The sequence below is a fragment of the Anoplolepis gracilipes genome, chromosome 13 (assembly GCF_047496725.1).
Source record: "Anoplolepis gracilipes chromosome 13, ASM4749672v1, whole genome shotgun sequence".
NCBI classification, from domain to species: Eukaryota; Metazoa; Arthropoda; class Insecta; order Hymenoptera; family Formicidae; genus Anoplolepis; species Anoplolepis gracilipes.
The window spans coordinates 774,476-800,000 of NC_132982.1; the positions used below are offsets into that span (position 1 = coordinate 774,476).

The 25,525-nt window shown below is 38.7% G+C and overlaps 4 protein-coding genes and 1 pseudogene across 4 annotated transcripts in view; 2 read left to right on the top strand and 3 right to left on the bottom strand.

Moving 5' to 3' along the window:
- Nucleotides 1-25,525, top strand: part of LOC140672728 (uncharacterized) — a 193,289-nt gene that overhangs the window by 233 nt on the left and 167,531 nt on the right. Inside the window, exon 2 of the mRNA XM_072905109.1 lies at nucleotides 54-1,760. Within this exon, the coding sequence (XP_072761210.1) occupies nucleotides 54-1,042 (989 nt within the window). The 3' untranslated portion in view covers nucleotides 1,043-1,760. The remainder of the gene's footprint in view (nucleotides 1-53; nucleotides 1,761-25,525) is intronic.
- Nucleotides 3,021-4,508, bottom strand: LOC140672829 (uncharacterized). The gene has a single exon (XM_072905272.1). The coding sequence runs from the start codon at nucleotides 3,731-3,733 to the stop codon at nucleotides 3,050-3,052; it is 684 nt and encodes a 227-aa protein (XP_072761373.1). The 5' UTR covers nucleotides 3,734-4,508; the 3' UTR covers nucleotides 3,021-3,049.
- Nucleotides 4,683-6,929, bottom strand: LOC140672663 (uncharacterized). Its single transcript, XM_072904998.1, has one exon. The coding sequence runs from the start codon at nucleotides 6,796-6,798 to the stop codon at nucleotides 5,680-5,682; it is 1,119 nt and encodes a 372-aa protein (XP_072761099.1). The 5' UTR covers nucleotides 6,799-6,929; the 3' UTR covers nucleotides 4,683-5,679.
- Nucleotides 14,945-15,544, top strand: LOC140672831 (uncharacterized; annotated as a pseudogene).
- On the bottom strand, nucleotides 17,041-18,126 carry LOC140672730 (uncharacterized). Its single transcript, XM_072905111.1, has one exon. The coding sequence runs from the start codon at nucleotides 18,124-18,126 to the stop codon at nucleotides 17,041-17,043; it is 1,086 nt and encodes a 361-aa protein (XP_072761212.1).

Below are 25,525 nucleotides of genomic sequence, written 5' to 3' on the forward strand. Positions count from 1 at the left end.
CGAGTCAATTCGCAAAAAATATCGCGCGTTAAAAACTGGTAAAATTGAGGAAGATGTAGCGTTGGAGAAACAGTTTAAACCGATTAGCGAGTCTCTAAAACAGCTTGTTCAAAATACCATCGATGTAGAATCCGACGTATCGAAAATCGAGCCGTTCGATATACTCGAAAAAGACCATGTGGAAAAGAAAATTATTAAAGTTAAAAAACGGCCAAGAATCTCATATAATGATTTGAGCTCAAAGCAAAAACGATTAAACGTCTCATTAAATGATTTGCCGATAACTTCTACACCTAATCAAAGACGAACGATACCGGACACATCTACTCAGATAGAAATTGCGCAACCGCGTCAATTATCGTACGAGCAACCACCCGTCGACGAAATTTTTGAAACCACACCCGATTCGTTGGTTACGACGGTACAACGTGAATTGCAAACGTCCGCAGGTGTAAACATATTTCGAGAGCATTTAGGTCCACTCGGACAAAAATATATATTAACTGTTATGAATCAAGATAAAGATAAAGCTATGGATTATGTGTACGGCATTAAGTTTTCTAACGATGGAATAATGCTCGGTGATAAACATTTTGACGTAGACAAAAATGATAATATAATTATCAATGAAGTAAAATATACGGGAACGCCTGGTCTCTATGAATTAATTTTCAAAAAAATCCCCGACGATGAAATATACACCGAAGATGATTTGCTTAAATATAAAAGTATATTATTAGCGACGAATGCGCATAAACGTGGGAACAAAGCACATAATCCAGTATTAGGGACTAAAGGATATAAGTATAAAAATGTAATTGCGCCGTTATTGTCTAGCAGAAAAGCTGGAAAGGGTATACTACCGCGCGCTATGACTCTAAACGACAATAAGATCGACTACGTGCATTGGAACGATCCAAACGAGTTGGTAGATCGTCTGCGATTACTGGATGCTTCGCGTCGAGCCGGTAACAATGCTCACGACAATGAAATCATGTCGATTATCGAAGAACTTCGCGAAGATGGTCTTATTATAAATTGAATGATGTATCGACAAAACTAATCAGTCGATCAGCGTCGCGTGACACTTTACGAAGCGTCGGAAAAAAATGCCTATCAACAAATTTGGCTTATTCGATTCAAGAAATGATGCAACCGGTACAAACGGCTCTTGGGATAGATTGGTAAAAAGTTATGTGCACGAAAACGCTCTGTGTCGCGTCGTTACAGACTTCGATGCGAGGTCGCGTAAGATTCGTCGTGTAGCGCAACCTGAGGCTGACACCGATGCCGTCAACAAATTGTACGTGCAGTCTTGCGTTAAAAGATTAATGAATCGACAGAAACAATCAGACGAGAAGCTTACTTCGCTTGAGAAGGACGTGCGAGCATTACAGATTGCGCTAAACAATCTTCAACGCGCGGCTAACGCTAACTCAGAGACGGCTATCAACCCGAATGAGCATCAGTGAACGGGTTAGGAGCGGCTATCGAACGGCTATCGAACAGCTACGAAGGATTATCGAACGGCTGCGAACAATTATCGAACCGCTACGAAGAATTACCGAACTGCTATCTAATATACTACAATGAGTGGCAGTGGTAGTGAACGACCTAGCAGCAGCAGCAGCAGCAACAACAGCCTCGAACGAGGCTATCAACATCTCAAGCAGGGCTGTGAACGAGGCTACGAACACGTTCTTCACGGCTACACTCAAGGTTACAAACAACTCAAGAACTCCTACGATCGTTCGAAAGACGTCTGTGAACGAGGCTACGAACGGATCAAAAGCGGCTACGAACGAGTCAAAAACGACTGTGAAAAAGGCTGCGAACGGATCAAGAACGATTTTCGAATGGGTGAAGGACGGCGGTGAACAACGCAAGAACGGATTAAGAACGGATCAGAAAACGTGAAAAAATAAAAAAAACATAGAAAAAACGGAACTTAAAGAACGGCTCTTAAAGGACGATAAACGAAAAATGAGTGATAAAAAAGCAAACAACAAACAACCATCGAGAAAAACTGGCAAAGCAAAGAATCAACATAGTTTGGAGAGACGGCAGTTGGTAAACGAGCTGCACGCGCCAGCGAGAAAAAATTTTCCCCGAAGACACGTCATAGTGCGGGGATACGATGATCTGTGGCAAGCCGACATCGTCGAGATGCGTCCGTATGCTCGAGTCAACAAGGGATACAATTACATACTCACTGTTATCGATGTGTTGAGCAAGTATGCGTGGGTCGTACCGCTCAAGAGTAAAGGTGGAAACGAGACGGCCGATGCGATTGCGGAGATAATTCGAGACGATGCGAGATGCCCGAAAAATTTTCAAACCGATCAAGGAAAAGAATTTTACAATGCAAATGTACAAAACCTCATGAAGAAACACGATATTAATCATTATTCGACATATTCCGTCATGAAAGCCTCGATCGTGGAACGCTTCAATCGTACTTTGAAGAATAAAATGTGGAAAATGTTTACGCTCAATGGAAACTACAAGTGGATCGACGAACTATCGAGACTCGTTGAAGAGTACAACACGCAAAAACATCGCACTATCGGTATGAGACCTGTCGATGTTACTCCAGCCGTCGCGGAGAAACTTTTACATACGGTGTACAGCAACGTAAAGATTGCGGCGCCGGCGAAATTTAAAATAGGCGATTCGGTGCGCGTGAGTAAATTCAAGACTTTATTCGAAAAAGGCTACACACCAAATTGGACCACCGAAGTGTTCGAAATTGTTAAGATACAGAAAACTAATCCCGTGACATATATATTAAAAGATTCGCGCGGAAATCCCGTTGCCGGTGGATTTTACGAATACGAACTGCAACGCGTTGCTAATCCCGATATATATCTTGTGGAAAAGATATTGAGGAAGAGAGGGGATGAAGTTTTTGTGAAATGGTTGGGATTCGATAGTTCACGGAATTCTTGGATTCATAAAAATAATGTATTGTAAAAATATAACAAATATTATATAAAGTTTACATATATAAATATATATAATATTCAAATATATACACTTTTTTTCTTTTTTACAACGGTATTCTGTAATGCCCCCATGGTAGCGTATCGATACTTTTAGGTATTATATACCGTTTATCATCGTGTGGACTTAGAGCAATTTTTTTCTGCCGCATGGTATATACTTTATGCATTTTTGATCTTATAGTCGATTGCTGTCGCGTCATTTCAATTCCTTCGTTCAAACATTGCATGTAATCGTCAAATGTTATCGTTTTCGCGACGACGCTATTCTTGACACCTTTTACCTTTTTCGTATCCTTTTTACCATCTATTTTTAGCGCGTACATTTTTGCTCTAAGCCCGACAAATTCTGTCATTATCATACCGTTGTTTTCATCCTTCATCAGACCCGGTACCTTTTTATTCACGAGCGGTATACCGTACGCATTGTCTATCGCATAGTCGCTCGTGTCGAACTTGTCGATGTCGCGCTTCATATTCTCGTACACGTCTTCGCACTCAATGTGATATATGAGACTATCCGTGTCGGTGTACATGACTTTACATTTTTCTCTATACATTGGAATCATGTAATCGTGATGAAATTCGTACAAACACATCTTGGATACATCAAGTATACACATACCTACATAGATTGGTTTGTAAAACTTCACCTCGAGTCTACGCAATTCCACAGCGATTAAATTTTCCGAAAAAATGCTCCTGCTATGAAAATTTGGTTTCGCGATCATCGCCTCTGCGCCGTACCTATCGTTTCATTTTGTTATAAGTTTTACATCTACGCGATTGCGCACATTTTCCATCGTTTTGCCGAAAACTGCATTATTCATTAATTTGTATAAATTCTTTTCAAAATCATTTTTAGCCATTGTTCTAAATTGCGTGTTTAATTCAATATATGTACGTAACCATGGAGATTGCGCGAATTGTAATATGCGATGAATTTTTGTAACGCGAAGACCGTGTCGCGTACATTGCTGCAGATTGCGGTAGTGTATTACGTATCGTTTCTTATCGTATAAGGTCGCGAGCAACTTGTTCTCTCTCTTGCCGGGTGGTTTGTCACGCGTCGGACAAAACGGTAAGTCAGTATGCGCGTCGTGAAGATGTTGCGGGTACTCGAGATCGACTTCGAGGATATAGCCTGTAGGCGAATCGGACGCGATCGATGATAGATCAAAATTGCATATATTGTCGACCCATTGAAAACTAGCGTAAGGCAAAGGTTGACACATTGCCCATCCGTATAAATTATTTACATCGAAATACATTAGATACGATGACGGTTTCAATGGGTCGTATGACTGCATGTACTTGTTATTAGCATGCGCGTATCTGTTGGAACATTGACTCAAACCACCGCGTATACCTCGTTCTATAAACATTACCATATCGATGTCAGTGAGCAATTCAAACTTAATATTTGTATGCTTCAACATGGCATCCCACGTGTATCCGGGCAGAGTATAATAATGCGCAGGGTCGAGCCCGTAACTCTTGATACAATTGTCACAAAAATTTTCAAAAACATCTGCTAACAACAAAACATCGATTTTTAAATACAGATCGCTATATTCGCCTAGCGTTCGAATGGAGAATCGCTTCCACACAATCTCAGCGTGCGCGTAATCGCTCTCGGATACTGTGTTACCTGTCAAGGAACTGTAAAATAATTCGCGCGGAGGTAAACATGTATCGTGCAATTTATCTACACAATCGATATATTCGTACGGAAAGACGCCTTTACGCGTTAACAGATCAAAGTCTTCTACCCGCAAATTTTGATATTCAGATTGTAAAATTTTTAATTTATCTTTACTGAGAAAAGATGCTAATTTGTTGAGACTTGTTGTGAGAAATTTAAAAGAATCGATGAAACGTAATTTAATGTGATTTCGCCAATTGTCTTCCGTAAGTTTAACATCTTTCGTAAATGAAACGTATTTTTCTTTAGTTATCGGAAGTAGATCGATTCTTCCTTCGAACGCTGTGGCTATTTCCTCGATTATAAAATGTGAATCGTAACCGGATAAATTGTGGAAAATAATTGGAATATAAAAGGATTCCTTATAATTTAGATTGCAATTTGAATGCGCGGGACCTCTGTACCGCCCAGTGAGGTGGCAATGATCGTGTACGCGCGTATCGTCTTCCACGAATCGTTTCTCACATATGTGACATTGAGTAGCGCTGTTAAACTTTTCCAATTCTTCACGCGTCAAATTTATCATGGGAAGATTTGTAGATAAAATTGTTTTCACGCTCGTTGCTAAATTTTTTAATTCTTCAGCAAACTATGCGACGCAATTGGCTTCGCGACGAGAATGATACGCGGACAACGAATTATCGTACGAGCAATGTACATAATAAGCGATACTAAACACTTGATGATGCTGGTATAAATTTTTTTCTGCTTCTTCTTCTTTGTACGTCTTTCTCAAAACACATTCCAGGTCGGCATACACGACGAAAGGAACCTGCTCCTTCCTGTTATAGTTGTTAAAAGCGAGCCACTTATCCTTATCGCTCGGTAATCGGATAGCGCAGTCGTTCATCTTCCCGCAGTCTACAGTATGTGACTGTAGTTTCTCATTCGAATAAAAATAATGTAGACATCTATAAAAAAGAAATAATAATTATATATATATTTTAACATTTATAAAAATAGAAATAATAATTATATATTTATTTTGAAAAAAATCAATAATATTAAATATACATACCGATCACAGATATATTTTTGTCCATTGTGTTTATTGAGTTGCGAACTCACGAGTCGCGATAAATTCTTGATCCACGCGAAATGTCCGATATCTTGCGCATCTTGAATGTAGAGCAAATTGGCGTGCTTGTCCCTCTTTTGCTCCGAAAGACGAATAGGAACAATATTTTCGTTTTCGATGGTATACACATTGATTGAAATATTGTTGTTAATTTCAAACTTTTTAATTTGATTAAGAGTCACTGGAAACTCAATGTCTCGAAGATTTAGCACATCCGTGTAACGCGGGTACGATAATTCTCGTTCAACCCTTCTTTCAGCGGGATACATAGCAGCAGTCACTGCCCATGCGAAACATGCATTGTCTTTGGATCGCACGTTAACTATCGCTCGCTTCATCATTATCTTTCGCGGTAATATAATATGACATCCCGCACGCATAGGATTATATTTATTTATATTTACAGTCAAATTATGTATACGCGATAATGCCCACCCACTATCACGTTCTTGAAATTCTTCGAGAGATGCTAAAGTGGGCTCGATAACACGTTGCTCGTACCATTCGCGTAAATCAGATGTACGAAATAGTTCACAGTTTTTTGTACTTACACTTTTATCGTTGTGCTTTTCACCCGCCACAAACTCACCGTTAAACATAGTATTCACTTTCACACTGCAGTGTGTTTCGATAGCGTCTCGCACATGTTCGAGCACGATATCACTCGCGTCTTCGAGAAACTGGCGAGGTTCGATATAATTGCTATTGATTATCGCACCAGTCGATATACGGTTCTCGAACGCTGTATCAATTTCACGCCAAAATAGTGCAGCTTGATGCGCGCTGTGTCCGGCACCCGCGTGTACGAAACGTTTGCGCAACGCATTTTTCAGTCCTTCGAGTCGCGCGATCTTTGCGATCAACAATTGTCGATATCCGATCGATATTCGCGGTCGTTTAATTCGACTCTGCTCTTCCAACGACTTGATATAATCATCGCATCGCACCTCCCATGCAAAGTACTCCTCCACCGAATTTATCAAGGTGGATTGTTGCGTTAAAACCTGCTCCATTTTTTTTACATATAAGGTACACTCGTGCAAGCTTCGACAATAATGGCGAGATGTGACTCTCTGTTCTGATTTATATCTAATCGTTATATTCTTTTCAGATTGCGAAAACGTTATTCTTTCGTATAAACATCCGTCATTTCTATAATATCACGTCTCTTTATCTCACGCATATTTTTGTGGTAATGTAATATAATATGACATCCTCTCCGCATAGGATTATATTTATTATTTACAATCAAATTAAATATACATGATAATGCCCACCTACTATGCGACACGTTATTCTTTAGCGCAAACATTAGTACTGTCGGCGCGTTATTCTTTAGCGCAAACATCCGTACCGTCGACGGTCTGTTTATGTTATCATTTAGCCAAAAATTTTATCTCACGCTTTGTCCTATACATTTGTAACCGAATATTTCTAGCGTCGTATACATTTGATTAGATTTCATCATACGGCGGCCACACACGGCGCTCGAGAAAGCACGTGGGGGCGCGATTTTTAATAATTTCTAGCAGCCTTACATTGGCGCTTGCAAAATTACGTCACAAATACTCCCCTCCTCATTACGTTTTGCGATATTACTGATTGATCGCAGTACTTTCAATAGTTTAGTATCGCATCAGTTGTCCGTGCATAAGGTTGTGCTAAAAAAAAAAAATGTGCTCCACAAAAGAAACCAGCAAGATGAATTTTTACATTCCGATTGAGAACGGTGAAATTCAATCAAAGAACATGTAAGTTTCAATTATTTTCTAAATATTATTTCCTAAAAATTATTTTCTAAATATTATTTTTTAATATATTTTAATATTTTATATAGCGTTTCATCTCGTCGTGCGGTTTGCATACTTGGAAGAAGGTATATCTTAACCCCGACATCTTACAAATATTTGGAGATTGGAATAAGCGTTGGAGCTATGTCGTATGTCGAATTGATACTTGGTGACAACCGAGGTAATCGATTAGTATTGCCTATCGTACTCTGGCACTCATTGATGCAGAAACGTGCAGACATTGAACGACATGTACAATCGACTGAAAGTCAACCATTATGGATTTGTGATCTATCTATCCAAATGATCGCATTAAACGGATCGAGAATTGTTAAATTAACATTATCTAATAAGTCTTTGTATATGCAACCTCAAACATTATTACATTTATTCGATTTTGAAGATTGCATCGATCATATGCATTCATGGTTGTGTCAAAATACACATTTCGTGAATGAAAAATTTAAACAATTTTGTAACGTCTTGCAACGAAACAATATTACTGATGTAAATGATGCTGTGAAAGCGATTCGCGAGAGTGACGCGTTCGATAGCGGATCACTCGTAGATTGCGAATTGTTGGCGTGTGCTATAAATGATATACTTTATGATACTTGTAACAAATAAAAAATTATTATTAACATTAATGTTTCTCTTCACACTATTTTATTCTACGACTCTTCCTCCTCCTCCTCGCGCTCTCTTAGTCTCAGTCAAACAAAGACGTTTACCTCTCATAGGATCATATGCATAGTCTATTTAAAAAGAGATACTCTGTTTAGAGAGAGATGGGATATGGGATCCCGTGTATATATTTGAGATAAATGTGCGTGACGCGTGGTTAGTTTTTCCTATACGCTCTAAGAAGAAGCTTATTGCGTACTCGTGTCGCGAGGAAATATATGAATTGTGCTCGTGTCGCGAGGAAATATATGAATTGTGCTCGTGTCGCGAGGAAAAATATTTGCGTTGCGCGTGTGTCTTCCGAATATGGATGAAGATAATGGTGATAATTATTTTATGATAATTTCCGATGAAGAAGACTCAGACATTGAAGTGCCGCTTTTAGAACTATCTAGTGATGATGATGATGACAATAACGCCAATATTGGAAATATTGGTTTGGATGTTATAGAAAATAATGGTGATATTGATATGAACAGTTCTGACGAAGAGGGTGATTTGGACGTTGAAGTACAACACTTAGTTGACAGTGACTATGAAAGTGCTGAAAGTGTTTTCGAAGATAGAATTGATCGTGCATTGGACTTAGCGGATATTAATTCTTATAATGATTTAACAAGAATGTGTTGCATATATTTTTGTTATGCAACTGCAGATGGCACATACTTCTGCACATCGTGTTTCATAAGAATGGCGTACCTTTTTGACGAGATTTGTGCTGTGCGTGAACACTCGATTAATATGTACGCATTAATACTCGGTTTATTTTGTAGTGAGTGTCGAACTCCATTATTTCAAATTTTACCTTGCAATATGTGCCCCATTTGCATGACTTAAGACTTGTGTGAATACTACAAAAAAACTTTTATTATTATTGTGTAAGTGTAGCACATACACCGAGGACTTATGTGTAAAAACTAAACAAACTATTATTGTTACCTTTGGGGTGACACTCCCGAGAACCGGAGGCGCGAGGAGGTGACTCCTCAGTTTAACGAGGATCGTCTTTGTTTGCGGAAACTCTTTGGTGAGCTTCCGTATGAGGTGTGGGAGACAGAGGAACCGTGGCTCCCCGAAACTCTGCAGGAGGACTCCAGGTCGTCAGATGAGAGAGAGAGAGAGAGAGAGACTCCGAATAGATTGTAAGTATTTATAATTTTTATCATTTTAGAAAATATTTTTAAAGTACTAATAAAAAATGTTTTTTTTCTGTTTCAGAGCTGCTACCCTAGATCATTATTTTAATTTTTTAAAATTTTATACTATAATTTTAATTCTTTTTATATTTTAATTTTTTTTCAATTTTCTATTACAATTTTAATTCTTTTTTATATTATAATAATTTTAATACATGCACAAACGCACACACACACACACTTTATATGTATACACATACACACTTTTTAAATAAAAATTTATGTTAAACTTATATATATATATATATTACTTATTTCCACCTTCATCATCTATCCCATCCTTTTTCCTCTGTATTAGATATAATTAGATAATAAGATAACATTTAATATTAGAAAAAAAAAAACGTAACATACAAAAAAAATATCTTTTTCTCGCGTACGCCTTAGCCTCCGTCTTATCGCGCCTCCGCTATCCTCCTTCCTCTCTATTCTTTCTCTCGCACCCCATAACACGCTCTCCTTCTCGCTATCCTTCTTCATCTCTATTCTTTTCTCTCGCACCTATATCTCCTTTTCCTACCATCATGCTCTCCTTTTCTTACCATCATGCCCTCCTTTTCCTATCATCATGCACTCCCTTGTCATACACATACAGCGCTTTCCTTCTCACACCACGTCATACTCTCCTTGTCCTACGCTATATAGAACGTCTATCGCATCGTCTCCCTCTACCACGTTGCGAACGTCTATCGCACCGTCTCCCTCTACCACGTTGCGAACGTCTATCGCACCGTCTCCCTCTACCACGTTGCGAACGTCTATCGCACCGTCTCCCTCTACCACGTTGCGGACGTCTATCGCACCGTCTCCCTCTACCACGTTGCGGACGTCTATCGCACCGTCTCCCTCTACCGCGTTGCGAACGTAATTATTTATTGCAAATATACATTTTTGAATAAACAGAGTGGGGTGATTATTTTATCTATAACAGTTGACATTCCTCTCTCTCACCGTCAGACCTCCGCAGTCTTTCGGAGAGGACACTCCCTCCACGTGCGGAACCATATGTATGCCCCCCCCCTTCCCTCAATCAGGGGATGTTTGGTACCACCCTCCCCCTTAATCTGGGGGGTGGGGCATTTGGTACCTCCCCCTTCCCCCTCAGTCTAGGGGGGGACATTTGCCCCTTCCCCCGCGATTGAGGGGGACTACCCCCCCTCCCCCTCCCCCCCGTCAGTGCGGGGGGTGACGAGGTACCTCGCCTCGTCCCCCCCGCTTACCTCACCCCCCTCATATCCCTGGATTAGAACTCTCTATATATATCTACTACAATGTTAATTTAACAATCTTGGAATCAGTTAATGTAATCATTTGGATAGATAGATCGCAGATCCATAATAGCTCACTTTCAGTCGATTGTACATGTCGTTCAATATCGGTACGTTTCTGCATCAATGAGTGCCAGGTAACGATAGGGAATACTATTTGATTGCCTCGGTTATCACCAACAAGTAATTCCACATATGACATAGCTCCGACGCTTATTCTAATCTCCAAGCATTTGTATGATGTCGGGGTTAGAGCATACCTTCTTCCCAGGATACGACCCGTGCGACGAGACTCGAATGAAATGCTACAAAATTTTAGAAAAATGTTATTAAAAATATAATATTAATATATATAAATATTAAAAATATTATTTAAAATTAATATAAATAATAAAAATATTATTTAAAAAATAAAACTTTCTCCTTCTTTAACAGAGTGTCCATAATCGGGACGTAATAATTCATGTTGCTTCCTTTAGCGGAGACCGCAAACGATCGACACGATACTAAATTATTTTAAGTATTAAAACACAATTTAGCACTACACACTGCAATGTGAAGGGGGTTATTGTTCACAATTTAGCACTACAAATTGTAATGTGGAGGGAGTGATTGTTGATACAGCAAGTTTTTTTTCTCCAAGTGCCCATATACAGCTGCTAATTAATAATTACATCTCCAAAGATTTTAGCTGAATGCGCTTAAAATTTTCCATGCGTCGAGGTGCGACATTTTCTGATGAAATCACACCTGAATATTCTAAATGTATGTGACAAATTATCAAAAAGTAACTCGCAGCTGCATGTAATTTGAAACTACAAATTATCCATGCGCTAACGAATCTTACTAAAATGTTTAAAGTGTGCGTGACAAATCCGCAGCTGCATGTAATTTGAAATTGCAAAACTTTCGTGCGCCAATGTGCAGCTGCTAATTTTCGAAATACAGCAAAAAAAATTTTTTCGACATAAGGTCATCGTTAGATGACAAATCGCAAAATGCGTGATAGAAACGTCTATGAATCGCGATATAAATTCGGTACAAAGAGGTGCACCTCCATTATTTTCGAGTCGTGCATCTTGTTCGGTCTGAAAAACATGGCTGAGCAAATTGTGTGGGAACAATCCACCCGGGTAAATTCAGTGGAGGAGTACATTGCGTGGGAGGCGCAATGTAACGAATGTATCGAGTCGTTGGAAGAACAAAGTCGAATTAAACGACCACGATTATCGATCGGAAATCGACAATCGCTGATTGCTCGAATCGCGCGACTCGAAGGATTGAAAATTGTGTTGCGCAGACGTTTCGTACACGCGGGTGCAGGATGCAGTTCGCGAGAAAATGGATGGATTTGGCGAGAGATCGATACGCGTTCGAAGGTCGTACCATGACTAGTGCGGTTATAAATTATAATCATATCGAACCTCATCAATTTTTGGAAGACGCGAGCGACATTGTGCTCGAGCACGTGCGAGACGTTATGCAAAAACACAACAGTGTGAAAGTGAATACAGTGTTTAACGGCGAGTTTGTGGCGGGTAATAAGCGCGCCAATAAATCAATCAATACGAGAAACTTTGAACTCTTTCGTACATCCGATTTACGCGAGTGGTATGAACGGCGAGTCGTCGAGCCCACCCTTGCATCGCTCGAAGAATTTCAGGAACGCGATAGCGGATGGGCATTATCGTGTATACTAAATTTGACTGTAAATATAAATAAATATAATCCTATGCGCGCCGAATGTTGCGTGCAATTACCGCGAAAGAGAATAATGAAACGAGCAATGGTTAACGTGCAATCTCAAGACAATGCATGTTTTGCGTGGGCGGTGGTGGCTGCTCTGTATCCAGTTGAAAGACACACAGATCGACAATCGTCATACCCACATTATACAACAGTACTAAATCTCCAAGATATTGAGTTTCCAGTCACTCTTAATTAAATTAAAAAATTTAAAATTTATAATGACATTTCAAATGTGTATACCAACGAGAATGAAAACATTATCCCGTTACGCATTACGGAGCAAAAGAGGGACAAGCACGTCAACTTGCTCCACGTGCAAGATGCGCGAGATATCGGACATTTCGCGTGAATCAAGAATTTATCCAGACTTGTTAGTATGCAACTCAGCAAACACAAGAATAAAAAATATATCTGCGATCGGTATGTATATTTAATAAAACTGTCTAAAAATATTTAAAACAAGGATATAAAAAATTTTAACTTTTATTTTACAGATGCATGCACTATTTTTACTCGGACGAGAAACTACAGTCGCATACAGTAGACTGTGGAAAGATATACGACTGCGCTATCCGGTTACCGAGCAATAAGGACAGGTAGCTCGCCTTCGCCAACTACAACAGAAAGGAGCGACTACCTTTCGTCGTGTATGCCGACCTGGAGTGCGTTTTGGTGAAAAAAGAAGAAAATTTTTATCAACATCACCAAGTATTTATTATCGCTTATTATGTACATTGCTCGTACGATAATTCGTTATCCGCGTATCATTCTCGTCGCGAAGCAAATTGCGTTGCGTGGTTCGCCGACGAACTTAAAAATTTGGCGCAACTTCTAGAAAATATTTTAACAACCAATTTCCCTATGGTAAATTTAACGCAAGATGAATGGAAAGAATTTCGAACCGCGACTCAGTGTCATATATGTGAGAAACCATTCGTGGAAGATGAAGATACGCGCGTACGCGATCATTGTCATTTGACCAGACGATACAGAGGTCCCGCGCATTCAAATTGCAATCTAAATTACAAAGAATCTTTTTGTATTCCAATAGCATTTCACAATTTATCCGGTTATGATTCTCACTTTATAATCGAGGAAATAGCCACAGCGTTCGAAGGAGAAATCGATTTACTTCCGATAACAAAAGAAAAATATATTTCATTTACAAAACATGTTAAGGGTACGAAAGACAAACCGGGAAATCACATTTAATTACGTTTCATAGATTCATATAAATTTCTCACAACAAGTCTCGACAAATTAGCATCTTTTCTGAGCAAGGATAAACTCAAAATTTTACAAATGGAATTTAAAAACTTATCCGCCGAGGATTTCAATTTACTGACAAGAACAGGTGCTTTCCCATACGAGTACATTGACTGCGTAGATAAATTGCAAGATGCGTGTCTACCATCGCGAGAATCATTTTACAGCTCTTTGACTGGTAACACAGTATCCGAGAGCGATTACGCGCACGCTGAAATTGTGTGGAAGCGATTCTCAATTCGAACGCTAGGCGAATATAGCGATTTATACCTCAAAACTAACGTCTTGTTACTAGCCGACATTTTTGAAAATTTCCGCGAGAGTTGTATCAAGAGTTACGGGCTCGACCCCGCATATTACTATACTCTTCCCGGCTACACGTGGGACGCCATGTTAAAGCATACGAAAATTATATTTGAATTACTCAGAGACATTGACATGGTTATGTTTATCGAACGAGGTATAGGCGGTGGTCTGAGTCAATGTTCCAACAGGTACGCGCATGCTAATAACAAGTACATGCAGTCGTATGACTCATCGAAACCATCAACGTACTTGATGTATTTCGATGTTAATAATTTATACGGATGGGCAATGTGTCAACCATTACCCTATGCCGATTTTAAGTGGGTCGAAAATGTTTCCAATTTTGATGTATCATCGATCACGCTCGATTCGTCTACAGGCTACATCCTCGAAGTCGATCTCGAGTATCCGCAACATCTTCACGATTCGCACACTGACCTACCGTTTTGCCCGACACGCGACAAACCACCTGGCAAGCGCGAGGACAAGCTTCTCGCAACCTTATACGATAAGAAGCGTTACGTGATACACTACCGCAACCTGCAGCAATGTTCCCGTCACGGTCTTCGTGTTGCAAAAATCATCGTATATTACAATTCACTCAATCTCCGTGGCTCCGTACTTATATAGAACTCAACACAAAATTTAGAACACTGGCGAAAAATAAATTTGAAAAAAATTTGTACAAACTAATGAATAATGCCGTGTTTGGCAAAACGATGGAAAATGTGCGCAATCGTGTAGATGTTAAACTTTTAACAAAATGGGATGGAAGGTACGGCGCAGAGGCATTAATTGCAAAACCAAATTTTCATAGTAGGAGCGTTTTTTTCGGAAAATCTAATTGCTGTGCAATTACGTAAACTCGAGGTGAAATTCTACAAACCAATTTACGTGGGTATGTGTATTCTCGACATATCCAAGACATGTTTGTACGGATTTCACCACGATTATATGGTACCAATGTATCGGGAGAGATGCAAAGTCATGTACACCGACACGGATAGTCTTATATATCACATTGAGTGCGATGATGTGTACGAGAATATGAAACGCGATATCAGCAGATTTGATACGAGCGACTATGCGATAGACAATGCGTACGGTATACCGCTCGTAAATAAAAAGGTACCGGGTCTAATGAAGGATGAAAACAACGGTTAGGTTAGGTTAAGTTACATAGGTACCATAATGACCGAATTTGTTGGGCTTAGAGCAAAAATGTATGCGTTGCGCGTGGATGGTAAGAAGGATACGAAAAAGGTAAAAGGCGTCAAGAGTAACGTTGTCCCGAGAATGATAACGTTTGACAATTACACGCGGTGTTTGAATGAAGAGATTGAAATGACGCGTAGTCAATCGTGTATAAGATCAAAATTGCACGAGGTATACACCATTCGCGAAACAAAAATTGCTTTAAGTCCGTACGACGACAAGCGGTATATCGTACCTACAACTACTGATATGTTACCGTGGGGACATTATAAAATACCATTGTAAATAATTGTATTTATTTATTGTAAATAACTGTATTTATTGTAAATATAAATTATATATATATATATTCATTCATGTAAATTTATGTATATTTTTATTATGTTATATGTTTATAATAAATTATTTTTATGTATCCAAGAGTTGTGCGATTTATCAAGTCCCAGCCATTTCACAAAAACTTCATCTCCTTTTTTACATATCACTTTTTCCACGAGATACACGTCGGGGTTAGCAACGCGTTGTAGTTCGTATTCGTAGAATCCTTCGGCTATTGGATTTCCGCGCGAATCTTCGAGTAGATATTTCGCAGGATCAGTATTCTGTATTTTGACAATTTTAAACACTTCGGCCGACCAATTTGGTGTGTAACCTTTATCAAAAATGATCTTGAATTTACTCACACGTATCGAATCACCCACTTTGAACCTCGCTGGAGCAGCAATTTTTACATTGTTGTATACTCTATTTAAAAGTCTATCAGCGATTGTAGGAGTGACATCGATAGGTCTCATATTGATAGTGCGATGTTTTCGCGCGTTATATTCTGCAACGAGTTGGGATAAAGCGTCGATCCACTTGTAATTACCATTTAGTGTAAACAATTTCCACATTGTTCTTTAAAGTGCGGTTGAATCGTTCTACAATCGAGGCTTTCATGATGGAATACGTTGAATAATGATTAATGTTATGTTTCTTCATGAGTTTTTGCACATTTGCATTATAAAATTCCTTTCCTCTGTTTGTTTGAAAATTTTTCGGACATCTTCCACCATCTCGAATTAGTTTCGTAATCGTTTCAGACATTTCGTTTCCGCTTTTACTTTTGAGCGGTATGGCCCACGCATACTTGCTCAGCACATCGATAACAGTGAGTATATAATTGAAACTTTTGTTGACTCGTGCATAAGGACGCATCTCAACCACGTCTGCCTGTCACAGATCATCGTATCCGCGTACTATGACGCGTCTACGCGGAAAATTTCTTCTCGCCGGAGCGTGCAATTCTTCCACGAGCAGTCGCTTTTCAGAATTGTTTTTCTTTTCTTGCATGTTTGATCGTGGCATATTTCATAATAATGTAAAAGTTCATGTATAATTCTTTATGTATCTTTTCCTGAGTCGGATGTAGTTTGCAGACGTATCTGAAGCATTTTCTGCATTTCATGCATCATTATCTGAAGCGTTTCGAGCGCAATAATTGTTTCCTCAATTTCTTTCAGCCTATTCCTCAAAAGTTCAACACTCGTTTCAACGTACCGTTTGTTAGCAGCATCGTTATCATCTTCCGGTTGCGCTACACGTCGTATCTTGCGCAACCTTGCGTCAAAGCCGGCGCTAGTCAGACACAGAGCGTTATCTCGCACATACGTTCTTAGTAATCCGTTCCATTCATAGTATGCATTATTCGACGTACCGAGCGATACTCCAAATTTATTAATTGACATTTCAATACAAAATGTTTTGACTGAATGACTAGTATCGTCAATATGTTATTTAATTTATAATAAAACCCTCCTCGCGAAGCTCTTCGATAATTGACATGATTCATTGCCGTGAGCATTGTTACCTGCTCGACGCAAAGCTACCAGCAACCGTAAACGATCTACCAATTCGTTGGGATCGTTCCAATGCACATATTCAATTTTATTCTCACTCAGTGTCATAGTGCGTGGTAGGTTTATACCTTTTCCAATTTTTCTTTTGATAGGAAATAATGAAGCGATTATATATTTATATTTGTATCCTTTGTTGCCTAATACTGGATTACGCACATTACTATCACGTCTATGCGCGTTTGTTGTCAGTAATATACTTTTATATTTATGCATATCGTTCTCTGTATATACATCATCGTCGGGAATTCTCTTGAAAATTAATTCGTAGAGGCCCAACGTCCCCGCATATTTCACTCCATTGATGATTATATTATCATTCTTATCCACTTCGAAATATTTATCGCCGAGCATCATTTCTTCGTCGGAAAATTTAACACCGTATACGTAATCCATCTTGTTATTTACATCTTGGCCCAAAATTGCTCCGATATATCTTTGTCCGAGCGGACCAAGATGTTCTCGCAACATATTCTGACCCTCGGATGTTTGTAATTGACGTTGAACCGACGTCACAACCGCTTCGGATGTGGTCTCAAAAATTTCTTCGACAGAAGGAGACGAGATTATTTGAGGTTGTTGTACAGCTTTTATCGGAGTTGATTGTTTCATACGCTTTGATTGATTTGGTGTAGAAGTTATCAATGAATCGTTTGATCGTTTCCGTCCCCCATTTGATATTTTTTCATAAGTCAGTGAAATGTTTGATCGTTTCTGCTTTATGCTCTCTTGTTCTTTTCTGGGTATACCAAACGACTCCACTTTCGATGCATCAGATTCTACATCGATGGTATTCTCAACAATTTGTTTTAGAGGTTCAGTGATTGGCTTAAAATGTCTCTCCAAAGCGACGTCTTTCTCAATTTTACCAGTTTTTAAAGCGTGATATTTTTTGCGAATTGATTCGCTCGTTCTTGCAATCTCTGTCACAATCTTTTCACGTTCATCATCAGCATCATTGTTGTTTATCATGATGGATATTTTGTAGACGTTGTTAGACTGATGTGCCGATAGCGACTAACCTCTCTCACGGTATCGCAAATTCATTAAATCCTTTTCTATTGTATATCGTCCATTGGTCAGCGAGCTGTCTTTATCAATAAATGCGAATCCATACTTGTGCTGCCAGCATTTCTGGCATAATGCGTGAAAATCGTCGTATGACATGTCAGTATTTACATGATCGTTGTACACATGTTTCAGGTTTGTACTATCCTGTTAAATAAAATCAACAGATTCGCATTGTCGCGTATAAGATGCTTGGGTATCTTGGCATATGTTTGACAAAGATAGAAACAGTCGACGCTCGAGTGTCGACCCATTGCAAAGTACTCTCTTATCGTATCTTGTTTATCGCACGCCACGTCATCAAAGATAAAAATGGAATTCGGAAGCGCCTCGCTTGGAGCAATGACTTCACTATTATTAGAGAATGTGAAATAACCAATTTCGTATATCGGTGTCAATAAATTTTCCAAATATTGATATTTCGGTTGTTGAAGCGATTTTGAGTATACAGGTTCTCAAAGCGAACACCGTACGGACTTTCAATTAGCTTATCAATACATTAGTCTTACCACAATTTGAAGGACCGCAAATAATACCGCGTATAGTAATTGGTAACATGTTTCCATGCTTGCGTATTTCTTTTTCAAACATTAGTCTATTATCAAATTTTATAACTTTGATTATCGTCGCTTGCCGCACAAACCGCATTTTGAGAATGAGTCATGGGAGGACCTATTTATAGATGTGCATCGAATCGAAACCGTTCAGTATTGAAAATGTTTTTTCATCTGTCGGACGACTGTCATATTCTCGAGCTTACCTCTGAACAGTTGCAATATACACTAAAGATTATTTTATTGAGACAATTTAGCCGCTACGTGGAACGACTGTAAGACAACTTCCCGAACATATAAAGGCTGATTCTGAAGTACAACGGTATCGTAGATGTTTGTGACATTATAATTTACCGTGGCAGCAAACACATATCGACGGTCCAGCACCATTTATTAAAGATTGCTACGAATGTCAGCGAGAATTATAAGAGGTAGCGGTCTATTGAATCGTGCGATAAACGCGCTTCTTATCGAATTACATATTCCTGGATATCAGTTTTGCGGACCAGGAACTCGTTTAAAAGAACAATTGGCTAGAGGCGATCGAGGTATCAATCCATTGGACGCTGCGTGTCGCGACCACGATATAGCTTACTCGCGAAGCAATGATCTCGGTGAACGACACGTTGCAGATCGTATACTAGCTGTGAAGGCGCGGGAACGTATTACCGCGAGGGATTCGACTCTTGGTGAAAGAGCGGCTGCTACGGCTGTTTGGACGGCCATGAAGGCAAAAACGAAATTTGGTATGGGAATGAAGATGAAAAAATCACCGAAAAAGAAAAAGATGTTGAAAAAACGAATACTTCCAGTAGCGAAGCGTGGTGGTATTTTACCGATTTTACCATTGTTGGGAGTAGTCGATTCTTTGGCTGGTGGAACAGCGGGAATCGCAAAGGCTGTAAACGATAGCAAAACTGCGCAATGCCAATTCGAAGAAATGCAACGTCACAATCGTGCTATGGAAGGTCGTGGACTTTATCTCGCTCCATACAAGCGTGGACGGGGGTTCTCAACGACTGCTAAGAAAAAAAACGTTAATAAAACGTTAAAAATGCCTGCGGATGTAACAACTAACGTACAATTGGAACAACTTGCAAGACATATGCGCATACCTTTCTTTAGAGGCGTTTTCATGCGCAATAATTTACCGATAAGCGGTGTGCGACGAAACGAGAGCTGCATTGTCAATTTGGACGATGTTGAGGATCCTGGTACTCATTGGGTAGCATACGCAAAGAGGGGAGATAATGTTGTGTATTTTGACAGTTTTGGAAATCTTCGACCGCCTGAGGAATTGGTGCAATATTTTGGACAGAATGTAACAAAAATTGAATATAATCATGCGTCTTATCAAAATTATAATCAGAATATTTGCGGACAATTGTGTCTACAATTTCTTCAAACGATTAAATTTAAAGCCTAACACTCTACTGTCGTGTCTTATCAAAATTATAATCAGAGTATTTGCGGACAATTGTGTCTACAATTTCTTCAAACGATTAAATTTAAAGCCTAACACTCTACTATCGTGACTTAGTATTCGATATGTCACTGACACTTACGTTGACTGGTAAGAGTAGCGTTCTTGCCGTAAGCTACTTTCCAGCCATAGATTTGAACGTTGATGATTACGAACTTTGTTTAACAGATTTTGAAACTTATTATACGATACCGAACGTGAATTCCTCGAATAATAAATTTTATTTTGACAACGACGATAAGGAAATTACGATTCCCAAAGGATTGTACGAATTGCATGGTATAAATGAATATCTAACGCATGTAATTTTACAATACGATTCCCACAACATTGTTAATAACAATGATGAGAAATATCCAATAGTGATTTGTGCTAATCATAATACGTTGAAAAGTGAAATTAAATGCATATACAGAATAAATTTTAATAAGCCCAACAACATAGGATCGTTGTTGGGATTCTCGAATCGTGTATTGCAGCCGCGGAAATAGTATGAATCAGATGTGTCGATAAATATTATTAACGTAAACATTATTCGTATAGAATGCAGTGTGACCGCTGTTGCATATAGCAATAGTAAGCGCGTACACACAATACATGAATTTTCTCCGAGCGTACTACCGGGATATAAGATATCGGAAACGCCCGCACAAATCATTTATCTACCGATCGTCGTGCGAAGCATTACTGATTTAACGATACGTGTTGTGGATCAGGAGGGTCGATTGCTCGATTTTCGAGGAGAGGAAATTATCGTACGATTGCACGTACGACGACGTCAAAAATATTATGCTCGTGTTGAATGAAACGGAGCACGCGAGAGACAATATCTTTACGAGGGACAATACTTTTGCGAGGAGGCGAGCGGTGTCTGGTGACAATAATCAGGTGTCTGGTTATGCTAAAAAGAAGCTCAACGCGTTGAATCGTGAATTTTTAAAGTCTTTGGGATTTGTCGTACGAAATAATTGAAAGAATGATTGACATTTTGAACATTGGAAGCGAACTGATCTTTGACGACCGTATAGTAAAGATTGAAACTCATACGTACAATCCATACGCAAATACACTTGGATATAGCGATAAGATACGGATACCTATACAGCATCAAGATTTGTACGCGTTACCGTGCGAAAGCTTCCTTTACGTCGAAGGAAAATTGACGATAAGAAAAAAAGATGAACTTCGATATGAACTCAACGGTGTGGAAATTGATCGCAACAGAAACGTTGGAATAACTTGCATGATTAAAAACTACATTTCCCTTACACACGAGAGAAGTAAAATCTTGCACAATGCTGCGTGGAATATAGTTGAAAATAATGGTGGCGAAGGTTACTTCAATTTTTGCCACTCAACATATTGCTTGGATTTTACGAGGATTATAAGCGCGTTGTGATTAACGCTCGTCATGAATTGATTCTAATACGTTCATGCAACGACAACAATTGTCTATTTGGAGCTCAGGCTGCTGAAGCTGAGATTGAATTACACAAAATACAATGGCGTATGCCTCACGTAATATTGAACGAAATTAGTAAACTGTCCTTGCTACGAGCGTTGGAGAGCGGTAGATACTTAAACATGAGTTTCCGCTCGTGGGATCTATACGAATTTCCTTTGCTACACAGTACGACCAAGCATTCGTGGACTGTGAAAACTGCCTCTCAGCTGGAGAAACCGCGATACGTAATCTTTGCACTACAGACTGATAGAAAAAATGTCGCGTCGAAAGATATTACCAAATTCGACGACTGCAAATTGACAAACGTTAAACTCTATTTAAACTCTGATTTTTATCCGTTTGATGATTTAAATTTGGATTTTGATAAAAAGAGATACGCTATCCTATTCGACATGTATGCGCGTTTTCGTAAATCTTATTACGGATGCAATAATGATAATGTATTATTTACCATGGCAAAATTTCTAGAGTGCGGTCCTCTCACGGTCATTGACTGCTCGCGACAAAACGAGTCTGTCAAAAATGCTACCGTGGACGTAAGAATAGAATTTGAATGTAAGCTAGACGTACCCGCAAATACTACCGCATATTGTCTCATCTTGCACGATCACATTGTCGAATATAACCCGTTGACAAATGTTGTCCGCAAAATTACATGAATCAGAAATAATCCTTTCCAATGTTATAACATTATAACATTATAACATTATAACATTATAAAACTGGTGATACTTGATGATCGACATTAGTTGTCCGTCGTAGTTCTCGCCAATATCATTTCATTATGGTTGTGCCAACGTTTGTGGATCTCCAAGGATTTATCGTTGGAGGAAAGTTTATCGTGAAAGAAATTGCGATTCTGACAAAGGGCTCTGTACTCTCTCATTATATTTTTATGAGTCTTACACCATTCCGTTTGCTCACGAGATCTGAGAGATCTCAAGTTGCATGGTTGATTGAAAAACATCACAATCTGCAATGGGAAGATGGAAACATTCCGTACTACAGGGCCAAACGTTTAATCACTGACGCCGTGACGTTGAAAGATGCTTCTTCTCGAGTGTATGTCAAAGGACATGAAAAACGAGAATGGTTGGCAAATTACTGTGGGCGATGAGAGAATCGGTCTTATTATCGAGACATTGGATAACGACTGTGATGACGTTCCTGCTTTAGATAATTTAGATGCTACTCTGCGTTGCGATAGACATGTACGAAATTGTGCTTTACAAAATGTATTTAAATTATTCAATTGGTGGTCGAATCATCATCATAAAGGTTCGATCAATCCATATTTATAATAAACTATTATTACAATACATGTGTGTTATTATTATTATCTTTTTTATCCTCTCCTTGTAGCATGTATTATATTACAGTACGTGATGCATTTTTCTATTAGTCTGCATTTTAGCAGACAATGGGCATGGAATATTTGACATCTTTAAACGTAAAAAATATCAAAATTCATGTCGTTCATGATTCGCTTGATGTTGATCAACGTTCGTTTGATGTTGATCGACGTTCGTTTGATGTACGATAGTGGTTCGATAGACGTTCGTTTGATGTACGATAGATGTTCGTTTGATGTTGATCGACGTTCGTTTGATGTACGATAGTGGTTCGATAGACGTTCGTTTGATGTACGATAGATGTTCGTTTGATGTTGATCGACGTTTGTTTGATGTACGATAGTGGTTCGATAGATGTTCATCGCGGTTCGATAGATGTTTATTTGATGTATAATAGTGGTTGGATCAATCTGTAGCAAGTATTTATATCTCTTAGCCATGTATACATCTGTGTGGTGAATATTACATTTCATGGTGCAGCTGCATCTGGTATTATATTTCAAGTCATGATATTAAGATATTTATTTGATATATAATAAGGTTTAAACATGTTTAGATCGATGTTGACAAATGTTTAGATCCATGTTGATCAATGTTTCAATAGATGTCTGATGCTTATTTGATTGTGTCGCTATTTAATTATAATTATCTGTATGAATGCTGTGTGGCGCGACAGTCCGCGTCAGCTTTTAATCTTTTTGTCAGCTGTGAAGAGTAAGCATTTGTTGCTAACTCTTATGTCATGCACATCCCCTATCCATTTTTTCACCGAGACGTTACCTAGCCTCCGCTGGAGCTAGCATAAAGTATCTGACTGTGATCCAGTGAGTTGATTTGTGAAGTGCAGTTCATTTTGTAAAGATTTTTAAAATGTCGCAAATTATGGCATTCCTTGACGCGATGTTCGAGACGGGATACCGTCGCCTTCAGCTTTCCGAAGGGGTTAGCAGGCAAAAGCCATGCCGTGCACTTCGCTGGGTTAAGAATTTGGCTCGCAACCTATTCTGAGCGTTGTTGAATGTACTGTTCGAGGATGTAAGTAGTTTTTATTATTTTTATACGCTTTTTTATTTATAATATATTTATATTTATAATTTATGCGCTTTTATCTTTTACAGTGTTACCAATATCGGTGCTACCACATCCCACTTGGTGATGTAAGTAATTTTTATTATTATTATTATTATATGCTTTTTTTATTATAATATATTTTTTTATTTATAATATATTTATATGTTTTTTCTTTTACAGGAATATCTATGTTACCACAATCTCATCCCGGGGTATATCAACATCGCGCACATGAAAGAGGTGCGTCGGTGGCGGACCTTCAACCGCGAATATGCGGAATATGAGGATTTGTGGGGCGATGGCCCCCGTATTCGCCTGTTAGACGGGTTCTTCCCTTACCTGTACGTAGACATTTTCTGTCTCCGCAGGTTGTTTGGAGAGGAGCCCCTCATACTGTAAGTATCTATATAATACGCTCAAAGTTTGTGTATTTTTTTAAAGGTACTAATAAAAATGTTCATTTTTTCTGTTAAGCAGCCGTCGCGAGTTCCCCCTCCGCCTTTCTCCGACTAATTTTTAGTTTTTTCTTCTTTATATTTTATCTTTTTATATTTTATATTTTATATATATTATATTTTATATCTTTTTATATTTTATATTTTATATATATTACATTTCATATCTTTTTATATTTTATATTTTATATATATTATATTATATTTTACATTTTTTATATTTTTACTTTTTATATTTTTAAAAACACACACACATACACTTTATATGTATACACACACACACACACTTTATATGTATACACACACACAGATTTTTATGATTAAAAATTTTGTTTATGATACATATGTGTATTGTGTTTTGCGTCTTTATTATCTATCCCATCCTTCTTCCTCCTCCACTTAGTATTAATTAGATTATATTTAATATACATATATAATTAGATGTAATAATAATAATAATAATATAATATATAATAATACATAATTAGATAATAATATAAAAAAATTTTCTGCGTTCTCGCGTACGCCTTAGCCTCCGTCTTATCGCGCTCCCGCTATCCTTACCCCTCATCCTCATTCTTTCTCTCTCACGCTATCTTCCTATTGTAATCTTCTCCTTTTCCCACCACATCATACTCTCATTGTCCTACGCTATGTACAATGCGCATAGCGCTCCTTATCCTATACCGCGCGTCTCCGTCTACCGCGTTGCAAACGCCTATCGCGCCGTCTCTCTCTATCCATCTGCCTACTCGCGGACCCATGGGTTACGCCACAGACCTCTCTCTCTCTCATCTCCGCGGTTCCTTCGTCTACCAGCTGCGTCGCGGACCTCTCCCTCTTCTCCGCTGTCCCCTCGTCTACCGGCCGCGCCGCGGACCTCTCTCTCCTCTCCACTGTCCCCTCGTCTACAAACCGCATCG